At 46.1% G+C, this 12,578-nt stretch overlaps 2 protein-coding genes across 16 annotated transcripts in view; both read left to right on the forward strand.

Moving 5' to 3' along the window:
• The window catches only part of SMURF1 (SMAD specific E3 ubiquitin protein ligase 1), a 45,562-nt gene extending 36,202 nt beyond the window's left edge, over nt 1–9,360 (forward strand). For 2 of the 4 annotated variants that reach the window (XM_027683560.1, XM_027683562.1), the window contains exons 13-18: nt 827–1,005; nt 1,840–1,977; nt 2,354–2,474; nt 3,893–4,094; nt 4,881–4,965; nt 5,658–9,360. In XM_027683560.1, coding sequence (XP_027539361.1) covers nt 827–1,005; nt 1,840–1,977; nt 2,354–2,474; nt 3,893–4,094; nt 4,881–4,965; nt 5,658–5,757 — 825 coding nt within the window. In that variant the 3' untranslated portion in view covers nt 5,758–9,360. The remainder of the gene's footprint in view (nt 1–826; nt 1,006–1,839; nt 1,978–2,353; nt 2,475–3,892; nt 4,095–4,880; nt 4,966–5,657) is intronic. The other 2 variants (XM_027683561.1, XM_027683563.1) reach the window with 1 other exon arrangement.
• A 613-nt stretch (nt 9,361–9,973) lies between these two features.
• Nucleotides 9,974–12,578, forward strand: part of RNF216 (ring finger protein 216) — a 77,807-nt gene continuing 75,202 nt past the window's right edge. For 4 of the 12 annotated variants that reach the window (XM_027683671.1, XM_027683677.1, XM_027683682.1 and 1 more), the window contains exons 1-2: nt 10,120–10,155; nt 10,874–10,942. The gene's annotated coding sequence lies outside the window, so the exon portion shown is untranslated. Of the gene's footprint in view, nt 9,994–10,069; nt 10,156–10,873; nt 10,943–12,578 lie in introns of those variants that run through there. The other 8 variants (XM_027683673.1, XM_027683681.1, XM_027683683.1 and 5 more) reach the window with 7 other exon arrangements.

The following is a 12,578-nucleotide window of genomic DNA, read 5'->3' on the forward strand; positions in this document are numbered from 1 at the left end:
GAGATTAAAAACATGATAAAGGAGGTGTCCTTTGATCAGTACCTGATTTCTTTGAGACTCCTCAGTTCTGATTGGGATGCACAGTGATTCTGAGGAGACAAGGCACAGATGAAATTCATCTTCACTGTGAGCAGCTGGTTGTGCACACAGCGTTGCATTCCCAGCAGTGCCCACCCCGTGACTTTTAGGGATGTATCCCTTGCTTGCCCTTTCTCAACTACACTCCTGTGCTTGCTTTTTTTCTTACTGGAGGATTTATATTGATGCAAACCCTAAAAGGAGCAGCAGTTCTGTATTATTAGAGGGAATTCTTCCTGACATGACATTTCCTGACATTTGCACTGGAAGATGAGGGAGATTGGAAGAATGTCAACCATAGGACTTACACCTCAGTTTTCAAAAGTCAGTTTAAAAGGAACATGAAAGGAATGAAGGAAACAAGCACGTGGCCTGCTTCCTCAAGAGCAAATACATTTTGATGGTTAAACAAAGAATAAACTAATTTGTTTGGAATTGTCGTATCTTCTTGGATTCTGGGGGTTTTACAGGGATTTTCCTTTTCCAAGTTCTGCCCTTTGAGAGGTCTAGAGAACTTGAATCCAATTTATTAACTAAGTAATGCACAGAGACTTGTTTGAGGTATTTAATCATTAAAGGCTTTGGTTTTGGTTGTGTTATGAGGGAAAACATTGTCTCCTCTTGCCCGGAGGGTTGCAGGATGTACTGAATGTTCCACCGAGAGCGCAGGTGGAGCCACAAGATGTCAGTGTCTTCCCAAAGGCTGATTCCCTTTCCTCTCTCTCCAACCTCTCCTCTCTCCCCGCAGGACCATTTGTCTTATTTCCATTTTGTGGGTCGGATAATGGGTCTGGCTGTGTTCCATGGACACTATATCAACGGGGGCTTCACGGTGCCCTTTTACAAACAGCTTCTGGGGAAGCCCATCCAGCTCTCCGACCTGGAGTCTGTTGACCCAGAATTACACAAAAGCTTAGTCTGGATCTTGTAAGTACTGCATTTGTCAACAGTCTCACTGTGGAGAAAATGGGGTGGAGTTTGTTTGCAATAGTGAGATACTACTTTACAGAAAATATTTGCAAAAACCTGTAATGGTGGAAATCTGTACAAAATCATTAAACTACTGCTTCTGTGTCAGAAAGCTCAAGGTACTTGAGGAAAAGTTCTCATTGCAAACTCTATATTCACTCTCCTTGCAGTGAAGTAGATACTAAATCATTCAACGTTGCATGGGTGTGGTAGAATATCACAGTAGCAAAATCCAAACTTTTCTTTTCAAAAGAAAACCAACTTCAATTAAAATTAAAATAAATGGAAGTAATTTGGGCTTCTGTACACTTACAGCTCAGAACAAAATCCAACATTCAGTGTAGCTTTGGGACTCTTCAGCACTGCTTTGCATTCCCTCAATTTCTTTTCCTAAATGCTCTTTGAATTTTGTGTTTAAAGTTACTGATGATGTTGAGTTCACAGTGTGTGATCCCTTCCGTGCTTCACACTGATATGTGACAGCAGATCAGATTCCTGCTGGGTGTATGTATATGTGTGTGGGGGGGTTCTGTATATCTGGTTTCATTCATTATCCTGAGTTCTGCTAGAGTTAGATGGATGTCCCATATCTGATGAGGCTCTTCAACGTGCTCTAACCTATACAGAAATAGGTGATTGTGGCAATATTCCTCTCGTGTGCGAAATGCAGATGGGTAGTTGGTAGGTTTAGCTTGAAGTCTATCTAAGTGTTCAAATACCTGTCAGCATCACCACTGAGAGTTACCAAAATATCAAAAATAGTAAGTTTACCCTCTGTCTGTCTGTTGCCAGAGAGAATGACATCACCCCTGTCCTGGACCATACGTTCTGTGTGGAACACAACGCTTTCGGGAGGATTTTACAGCATGAACTCAAACCAAATGGCAGGAATATTCCAGTGACAGAAGAGAACAAGAAAGAATATGTCAGGTATTGCAGAACAGAAAGATATCCTGGCAATGTAGTGGAAAGGAGGTAGTAAACAGATTCATTTTTTGTATAGAGGGAGACTAGTGAAACAAGTATTTTGGGTGGAAATACCTGAGTCATAAATGACATGACTGTTTTCACACAATGCACTATTGTATTACCCGGGAGGATGAAGCTGTGAACTGTACACTGGTTTTTCTGTTGATGGTGCAATAATTGTTGATGGTGCGAAGAACTGATAAGCACTTCTTTCATAATACAAAATGTGTGTATTAAAACAAGTTCCTCTGTAAAATGAGCGTTTCCCAGCTCTTCTCCAAATATCCCAGTCCCATCCAACTCATCATCCCTGACTTTTTCTTTTCCCCCCCCACAGGCTGTATGTGAACTGGCGGTTTATGAGAGGAATAGAGGCACAGTTCCTGGCTCTGCAGAAAGGTTTTAATGAACTTATTCCTCAACATCTCCTTAAGCCTTTTGACCAGAAGGAACTCGAGGTATGTTTTATCCACATGGAGTATTGTTTTGTAATTTGTTTGATCCACAATCAAGCACTGATTAAAAAAAGCCAAACCAACCAAGGAAAAAAAAAAAACCACAAAACTTATTCCAATTTACATGCCAGAAAGCAGAGTATTTGTTTAACCAAACCCTTTGTGGTTTATTTTAGACATTCTTTGGATTAATATTATTGAGAAGGCTACTTAAACAGGGAAAGACAAATACACCATGGTGTCTGTGCAAGGACTAATGCTCAAGGCAGGTGGTCTGAACAGGGAGGGAGCACTGCAAGCTTGAGGAATTGTTGGCAAGACCTGACATGTTACCTACCCCAGAACTTGGTTTGTCCAGTAACTTTTCATGCATGGCTGTTTCTATATGCACACAGGACATGGTTTACAGGGACTAAAATAGAAATGTAGAGCATATACAAAAGAAAATAATTTGTCTTATTATTAAATCCTGATGTGCAGAAGGCTCTTAAAGTAATACCTGTTATAGCAAGTTTTCTTTGGTTTTGCCTTTTTAAAAAAATAAGGCAACCTGTGGAATAGCAAGCATTTGTGGTATTGGAGCTTTGTGATTAATCCTCAAAGTTATTGCATTCCATTTGCTTAAAAAGGCAGATTAGAAATCCATTAAATATTTCAATACTGTCCACGTCAGAACAGTCACAACTGTTCTGATAATGTGCACAATTGTAAGTGGGTGCTGCCTTGGTGGCACAACAAGGCTGCTGCTAAATGGCAGCTCTCAGAAATGTGATCCTCAGTATGGAATATTATGGGGAAGTTTAGAATATGACACGTTTTGAGGGATGAAGTTTTCTCTGTGCCTTTTTTTTCGTTGATGGAGAGGTGGTTAGATTTCCTTTTTTTGTTTTTTGCAACCTGGCATTATCTGGAAAAGAGATTGAAGTGATATGTCTGGTCTGTGTCAGAGCCTCTCACAAATGGCGGCAGAAAACAGATGAGAAGTTTCTGTAGTTTGTTGTGGAACAACAAAGCAGCTCAGATGTTCCCACAAACCGAGCAGGATTCTGTCATAGCTGTTACTGGCACCTCTGGAACAATCCTGCATCAGGACAATGATGCTGTGTCAGGCAGCAGATGGCTTGTCTTCTTCCAGATTTGTGCTGTACCCTCATAAAGACAGGCTGTACCTTTCAGGTAGCATAGATTTAATAAGCAGGTCTTGCATGGCCCTCTGATTCTACTTCCTTATGAAAAGTTCTAGTGCTGGTAATTCATTGCAGTTAAACTCAAAGATTTACTGCCTGTCCTATACTGGCTTGGAGTGCTACCTTGCTCGAAGCACCTAAACAATTCCAGGCTTCACGTGACGTGGTTGGATGTGTGTTTTTGTAACCGTGCAATGACTCTGAATGTTAAAGCGCTTTCTAATCTCCCAACAGCTCATCATAGGAGGGCTGGATAAGATAGACCTGAACGACTGGAAGTCCAACACCCGCCTAAAGCACTGCATGGCAGACAGCAACATCGTGAAGTGGTTCTGGCAGGCGGTGGAAACCTTTGATGAGGAGAGGAGGGCCCGGCTGCTGCAGTTCGTGACGGGGTCGACGCGTGTCCCACTTCAAGGTTTCAAGGCTTTACAAGGTGACTGATGTGGAGGCCGAGTTAATCTGTGGTGGGGGAAAGAGATAAAAGCCATGTGGTATTTACAGGCCCCTTGTAAAGTATCAGAGTAAGGCTGGATAACTCAAGCACTTTGCAAACTTCTGAGCCTGAGAGCAGAGTTACGTTTGTCAGCAGCTCTGTGGCTGCCGGACAGGGAAGCTGGTAAATCTCTTACCACGCAGTGCTTTGGCTGCTGTGAATACTGGCTCCTCAGTGTCCTCCAGCGCTGTGGACTGATGTTAAAATCATTGCATGCAAACATCCACATGAATATAGAGCTGACTGAATGACTTTTTCACGTGAGAATTGTTCTCCCTTCTTAGTTTGGCAACAAACCATTGGACTTCAAAGCAAGTTCCTGGAAGTCGCAGGTTTTGTCATCGAAAAGGTGGCAGTGCCCTTGGCTGTTGTGGTCTCCTGATCGCATCCCATTTGTTGGCTGACAGTAAATTGATGTTCAAAATTAAAATATATAGTTGTGGTTTACAAGGAAAACCTTCTTGCACTTTAGTCTTTTCATTTTTGAAGGTGCAGTTTTGTTAATACCAAATTTAGCAGCTTTCCAAACTATCAGATTGTCTTGAGCAGCCCTATTGCATCTGCCATCCCTTCATCAGCTGCAAATATCTCTGCAGATTTAGCCTGGGACATACATGGGTTTGCAGCTGGAACTGTAATTTCCTCCCTTGCCTTTTTATAAGCAGCAAAATTTGTGTGTGTGAATGATGTTTTGTTGAAGTGCATTAACTAGAATGTCTGTCTAAGGTTCTACAGGCGCTGCAGGACCCAGACTGTTTACCATCCATTTAATAGATGCAAACACGGACAACCTTCCAAAAGCCCACACTTGGTAAGATGGAAACACTCTGCACAGCAGTGCTTGCTCTCCATTTGTCTTGATTTAAAGGAGTCATCTCTATTTGTACTGGGTATGGATTAGCCATGGGATATACATGGATGACTCCAGGTGTGCTCTGTTAGCTTGGAAATATCTATACTCTGCAGTCAGCAAAATAATTTCTTTTTTTTAAAGCTTGATTTGTCTTCTTTAGTCCCTGTGGTTTTCATTTATCCCAGAGTTGATTATTCTGGATAGTGAGACATTTGTAAGTTTATTTCTTTATTACAAAGCTGCATCCTTGTCAGATGTCAGACGTCAGGAGCTCGTGCTGTTGTTGCAGTATAGGCACAGCCTGAGCCCTTGCACGGAAATCTCACTCCATCAGAGGCAGGAAATGGTTTCAGCAGCAGCACAGACTGTCTGCAGGCAGGGCAGGGAGCAGCCCTGCCTCATGTCTCGCTTTATTTGCGAGTCTCATGCATCAGCCTCCTCTTCTTCCTCCTCCTCCCAAATGCTTCCCTATTAAGCTGTGCATTCCTGCTGCAGAAATAGTTGGTTTTCATCTCGTCTCCTTTGGCCACTGAAGTGGCTGAGGCTTTCTTTGAGTTTTCACAAGTTCTATCTATATGTAGCTGCTCCAGCATTTTTCCCCCCCCAATAAATATTTCAGATTCACCAGTGTGTTGTTATTTCCCCTCCAGCTTTAACCGGATCGACATTCCGCCTTATGAGTCATATGAGAAGCTTTATGAGAAGCTGTTGACAGCTGTGGAAGAGACATGTGGGTTTGCTGTCGAGTGAAAAAGCAACCAAAGGAAACAGATGCTAGCTCATGGACCACCAAATCAAAAGCTAGAAGAAGCTTGCTGTGAACTTCCTGCTAAGCTGTCTGAAGCATCAGAACTCTGACAACTTAGAGATGGGGCTGTTTCCCTTCCGCCGCTGGTGGATGAGGGGTGGGGGGTCGGGGCTTTTGTTGGTGGTTCCCAACTCTATTTTCTCCCCTTTGTTACAATAACCCCTTCCCTCTTCTTCCATCCCCCCCTGAAACGAAATGCAGCCAAGTTCAGCATTTGGCTTTGGTTACACAGGATATTCTGCTAGATTTGTAACACATATTGTGATAGGGTGAGCGACCTCTGGGGTTTTTTAATAGGAGAATCAAAGTGTAATTAGGAATGAGCTTAATTTGCTGAGAACTTGCAACGGGGTAGGTGCACCTGGTTAGTCTGTCTTAAATCAAACTTGAGCCTTTGTAGAGTCCAGCAGGTGCAGAGTGTCTGACTGGCACCAGAATTTGCATTGCACATTTTAAACACCTGTTTAAAAAGTAAAACTTCTAGCAGAAAATACCTCCATATGAACACTTAACTGAAAGGTAAAGAAATCCAAGTTCTGCCTTAGCAGGAAGCTCCCAGTGGAAGCTGTGGCTCACCTTGAGAAAAGCGAAGGAATCTGAGACAGCTTAAATGGTATTGAATGGTTTCTTTTTGGTTGTCGTGGCTGAAATCTAATTGTTTTGCACATGAAAACAATTATTTCCTCCTGCAGAATTACTTTCCGTAGTTTGTTCAGATGTAAGTAGCTTGCAGAGAAGCCTTGTGAGGAGGAGACAGAGGATAAAGATCCACTCAGTCCCAAAGCTGTGATTTCTGTGCCACTGTTTTACCCGAGATGCATTTGCGTGACTTTAAATTCTAAAGACTCACATGGAAATCACTAAAAGCCAAGTTAACAGAGCAAACTTCTGCTTCAAATTTTTTGGCCTTGGGAAAGGTTTATTTGGAGGTCGAGGTAAAAGGGGAACTATATAGTGAGTACAATTCAAATGTTATGAAAAGCTATTGGAAGAATTTATGACTTCAGTTCTATAGGGATGAAAATTTCTCCAGAGAGCCATATAAGGCTATTTTTTTCAAATATCTGAAACTAATATTAAAAAGTTTGTTCTCTAACACGGGGGAAACAAAAGCAAATCAAATACCTGAATCACTAACATTTTTTCCACTTTGCACACCAAGATGAGACAGTATTTTAATAAATAACACGGCTTCAGAGACACCCAGTTATCTATCAAACATGTCTAAACCTAAGTCAAGCAGACTTGCTTGTATAGGATTTTTTTTCTTTGGCAAGCCTGATATTTAGAGAGATTCATTACTGAAACATTTAACAGATGTTATGTTTATGGAATAGTGCATTGAAATTCAGCTGTGGGTAAGAGATCGTTCTTAGGAGAAGTCTACTGGAATACTTCTATTTTGTCTTTTTTTAATTGAATTTGATAATAGCTTTAAACTGTGATAGGACAGAAAGTAGACACGTGTCAAAACCCTGGCATCTTTCTCTGTTTTGTTTGTTTGTGGTTTTCTTTTTGCCATTGACCATAATTCTTGTGATTTGCTGTTGGGAGTAAGGGTTGCATCGGAGGTGTGGAATTGTACCATATAGTGAGATTTGCAGGGGATGGCTGAAGATGCTCATCCTGCAAGACTCTACAGGAGAGGCCTGTTCACACTCATGTTCTGTAGGGATCTTTTGGCACTTGGGGACCAGTTTCTGCAGTTCTGGTTGTTGGGACGTAAATGAAACCACACAATTCTTGCAGAGAAGAGAGGAAATGCAGCTGTGGCAGAGAGCACCTGTGTGGTCTCGGGTTGAGCAGCAGAGTCCCCACAGCCCGGAGCTTGTCCAAATGGCTTCGAAGTCAGACCTATTCATAGAGTGTATTTAATCCTTTCAGTACGTTTGAATGTGCAATAAACCAGTCAGATAGGAAAAATGCAAAATGGATTATTGCCCAAAAGCTTTGCATGCAGTCTCATGTGGATTTTTCACTAAAGGAGTTTAAAAAAAAAAAAAGACCCCAAACCCAGATACTTAAAGCCCAGCCCTAACAAAAATCCTATCACACAAGCTCTACCTGCAGCACAACTGGCTCTGTGCAAACCAAGCAAGGTGAAGGGAAAAGTCCTTGATTTGGAGATCTGTAGGTCAAGTAGCTTTATGTCAACGACAGAGTTGGCATATGATAGTTCCTAATGTCTTTGCTAGGTCAGTGTTTTATTGAATGCACAAAATAAGATTAGGCAAGGATTGTTGTTCCGAGAAGTCCGTCTGTTTTTTGCTGTATTTTAAAGCCCTTGTCAAGGTACCTCCTCCGTGCCGACGGTGACGAGAATGGGGCACTGTCCTTTTAATTATTTCAGTTCTCTTTCCGACAGCTTCACCACCTCTCCCATCGTGTTGTCTTTGCAATTTCGTGCCACTTCAGTGACGACGAAGACATTTTCTGTCTTGTTCTGTACGTGCGTTTGAGGCAGGCCTTAAAGCTGGTTGGGTGGATGGAGGAGCAGCAAGAAGCGAGGCAGAGAGGGTTTGGAGCCATGGCTTGTTCTTCCTGTGGCCAGTTCTGAGGCCAGGGAAGGACGGAGTGCAAACAGGAGTTTGTGTGGCTTGAGCCAGTGGCTCCCAGAGGTCTGGGATAACCTCAGCTGTCTGAATTGGTGCGTCCATTCCCACTCGGTCTGCCAGCACTTGAACTGGTTGTTAACTTCTCAAACTTGCCCAAAGAATAACATCGAGTCCGGTGTCCATTTTGTCATTCCACGTCCCACCTTGTGCGCGGATACTCTTGGATCTGACCCGAAGGGAATACAAGGTACAGCGTGTCTGTCGTTCCTGTCCTCACGGCAAACCCAGCAGCTGGTCCGTCGGCACCGCCCTGCCGTGCCCTGATCCTGCTCCTCAGCCTTTACTCTACGCTCAGGGATGTAGGAAAACCACCACTCTGCTCGTGTTTCCAACCGGGAAGAAACGAGACTGTTGGATGGGTGTGAGTGTTCACTTGGGCATTACGTCAGAGGAGACCCTGCTCCACAAAGGCTGCTCCAGGCTCCAGACGGTGCAACCGGCGCTCGCTCAGCAGTTTGTCCTCGCTTCAAGTCGAGGTGGTTCTAAAATCCAGCAGATTCCGTAAATTACTGATCCAGCCACTGGGCCCTCTGGAGCCAGTGCCCAGGTTCAGGGCCGTGTGGTACAGCAAGTTCCCAGAAACACAGTATGGATCTGGTTTTAATTTGTTAATTTTTTTTTGTTGTTGTTGTTGTTGTTCCTCAACCACTTTATAATGTATTTTTTTAATTTATTATTATTTTGTAATGTCATGTTTTAAGTATTGCTGCTATCCTTGTTATTCTTCCCACTGTTTTTATTGCAGATTTATTTTGTGAAAGTTGTACACTAATGTTTCATTTTATGTCTAAATCAAAGTATTTAAAGAAATACTAGTTCTATTTAATGTGGTTATGGAACCAGCTGGAATAAACAGTGATTGTATAGTAGGCTGGACCCAGGAGGTCATGTTCATTTTTGTTACATATGCAATAAACTCACAACTTTAAACTCTTGGTATCCAACAGATTTTTTTGTTAAGGGTTGTTAAATTTATGGGAATCGAGTGGATAAAGCATGGAAATGCAACTGGTTTAACTGATCTATATGGACTGCCCCAGATGAAAGTCCTCCCTTGCAGGGAGAACACTTTGTTTCATTCATTCTTCAACTGATTAATTACCAGCCTCAACCTTTTTCCCTTCTTACCTTATCATTTGCCCTGTTACTTTTCCAAATCCTCAGTTTCCAGAAGGAAATTATGATCTCCCCCTTAACGAGAGCTGGAAAAAGAGTCATTAACGCTGATGAGTCTCTGTTTTTCTGTTGGGGTTTTCTGTAATTATTAATGTTTTGCAAGCGGAGGAGGACGGGTGCGAGTCTGAGTCGAGGACTCGTGTGTCCCCCTTTCAGCAGAGCCCCCACTGGGGATTCCCCCCCCCCCCCCCGGGCACAGAACCCCATATGAGGTCCCTGTCCCCCCATGGAACCCCCAAGGGCTCCCTGTCCCCCCGCCCCCAGGACACACGTGCAGGGCCTGGCCCCGCCCCTTTCCCCTCAAGCCTCGCCCCCTCCCCACGAGCACACCTCCCGCCCGGCAGGGGGCGTGGCGCGGCTCCGCCGGACTCCCCTCCCCTCTCTATGGTAGGTCGGCCGCTCCGGGCCCGCCCGGGCTGCCTGTCTCCCTGCGCCACTCTCTCCGCGCCTCTCTATGGTGCGGGGCGGCGCGGTCACGTGTCGCGGGGCCGGGCGGAAGCGGTGGTAGCGGCGGTTAAATGAAGCGGGGCCGGAGGGGCGGCGGGGCCGGTGAGTGTGGGGGGAGTTCCGACACCCCCGCGGGGCCCGGGAGTGCCAAGGGGGCTCTGCCGTCCCCGCGGGGCTCGGGAGTGCCGCCGTGCCACCGCCGGGCGGACCGAGCGACAGAGAGGGCGTCCCTGGGCCTCGCCGGACCCCCGGCCGGGGCCTGCCCGGGGTGTCCCCCCCACCCCTGAGGGCTCGGTGTCCGTCCCGTCCGTTTTTTCAGGGCCGGGTCATTCCCCTCGCTTCCCTTCACGGACAGGTTGTTCTCCCCCATTTCCTTTCAGAGCCGGCTCTCCCGTGTCCATCCGTCCGTCCCCGTGTCCGTCACCACTCCCCCTTCCCCTGAGGCCCCCCCGCTTTCTCTCGGGGTCGGGGACACTCCGTCCGCCTTCAGCTTCCCTCAGGACCGGGTCCTTTCCCTTCCCCCTCCTTCCCCTCAAGGCCGGTCCCTTCTCCCCCTCCCCGAGGTCAGGGGGTCCCCCCGCCTCCCTCCCGGCCCTGGAGTCCCGCATCGCCTCCGTGTCGTTCCCCCCACCCCCAACCCCAGCACCGAGGGACACCTGGGTACAGGTGCTGCTCTCCGGGTACCCCGGGCCGGGTGTTTGTACTCGGGGATAAACCGGAGCTGGTGGGGAGAGGAGGATAAAAGGTTGTTCTTCTTCCTGCCCCCCCTCCCGCTCGGTGTGGGAGCACTCGGTGCCTTTGGGACATCTCGACATTTCAGGTATCTGCCGTGGGAGCTGCTGCAGGAAGGCAACCCAAACACAGCTGTCCCCGGAGCTGAGGGATCTGTGTAAGAGATACTCCTCTTCCTCCTCCTCTTTCCCTCTCTGTTTATCTGAGTGCCGGCTCGGCTCGGTGGAGAGAGAGCAAAGCCTGGAAGTTTTAACACGCTCTGCCTTTATGTGAGGGACGTGTCCAGTGAATTTTTCTGCCTCTGGAGCTGACCTTTCTCCCCCAGACAGCTGGAGGCAGGTCGGGATCCCACCCAAGGCTTCTGAGGCTGAAGAGCTGTGGTGAACTACAATGTGTGTGGGAAAGAGGGGAGCACGAGCTCCCCAGGCAGTGCCCACACGGTGCCTTGGGGTGAGCAGAAAGGCAACTCTTTAAAACCATTTAAGAGTTGCCCTCATCCCATGGATCCCTGGCTTTGCAGCTGTGCTGGCTGGAGTCCTGGGTGGATAAGGGCTGATTGCACCTGTGGATCCAGCCCACGAGGTTTTTCTTTTCATCTCACCTGTGCTTTATGACCCGGAGTGTTGTCTTTGAGAGTCATCCTGTACTTTACCTTCAGGTCTTACTGAAAGATACTTAGGGTGGTAGTTTTCATGCAAATAAGTTTAGTCGTTGATGGTTTTGTTCCGTTTCCTTACAGCTCCTGGAGCAAGGGTCATTTTCTTACCTGGTGTTATGGTTTGGTCACTGTCTGAGACCTCTGGTACTTTGAAAGAGAAAAGCTCATGTTGCTGTGCACTTTCATTTCTGTTTTCAAGGTGTAATGCTGAGAGACTTCAGCTTGTTGTCTATGTGCTTTTCACAGCCTTCCTTGTTGTGTTTCTTTCCCATCTCCCTTCCTGCCCTGTGGAACAGCAGGCTCCTGCTTTGCTTTGGGCAGCAGCTCTAAAGGCAGTCAGTCGTTGCCTTGGTGTCTGAGGGGCACAGGCAGTCCTGGTGCTAAGACCTGTGAGCAGATCCCTGTTTCTCTATTCTGTCTCTGTGGTGGTTGGTTCTTTCTTGCAATTTCTGCTCTCTCACCTGATGCACTTTGGAGCTGTCACAGGTTTCCAGCAGTAGCAGTGGAAGAAAAGGCAGGTGTCCCCCATCAGGCATTTAGACTGGCCTTTGCATTCTGAGTTAAGGTGGCCTCTCCTGCTTCCAAAGAGGGACATAAGGGTTTTTCCTCCAGCAGCCTGTTTGGAAAGCAAGGGGGGGATGTTTGAGACCCATCATTCTGCAGACCCAAATCTCGAGCAGGCTGTGTCACATCCCTGAACAGGTACATGGGAATGTGCAGTTCAAACCATGTGGTGGAACCCATTTTCTTTAGGACTTGCAGGATTGCAGAGACAGCTTTTAATCCCAGGACTGTGGGATTTACAGCTTTAATATCAGCTTTTAATTTCTAGGGTGAATGCTGTGCAAAAATTCCACTGCCTCACATCAGGCCTTCTGCAATTGTAAACATGTTAATAGATTTCATGTGCTGGGTGTCTGCTGGTGTGACTCGATGTTAATAAACAATCATCTTGACAGGAGTTTGTGCCTCGAATACCAAGACTTGGGAAGGGACTCAGACGCATTTCCTGAAGATCTGTAGACATTCAGCCTGCTTGGTGGTTCTGCATTTTGGTAACAGGCCTTCTTCCATCTCTTTTTCTCCCTTCCTAGGATGTTTTCCTGTTGGCCTGGCTGCAGCTGGGCAGCCAGGG

The sequence above is a fragment of the Neopelma chrysocephalum genome, unplaced genomic scaffold, assembly GCF_003984885.1.
Source record: "Neopelma chrysocephalum unplaced genomic scaffold, ASM398488v2 Primary Assembly neopelma1_65, whole genome shotgun sequence".
In the NCBI taxonomy this organism is placed as follows: Eukaryota; Metazoa; Chordata; class Aves; order Passeriformes; family Pipridae; genus Neopelma; species Neopelma chrysocephalum.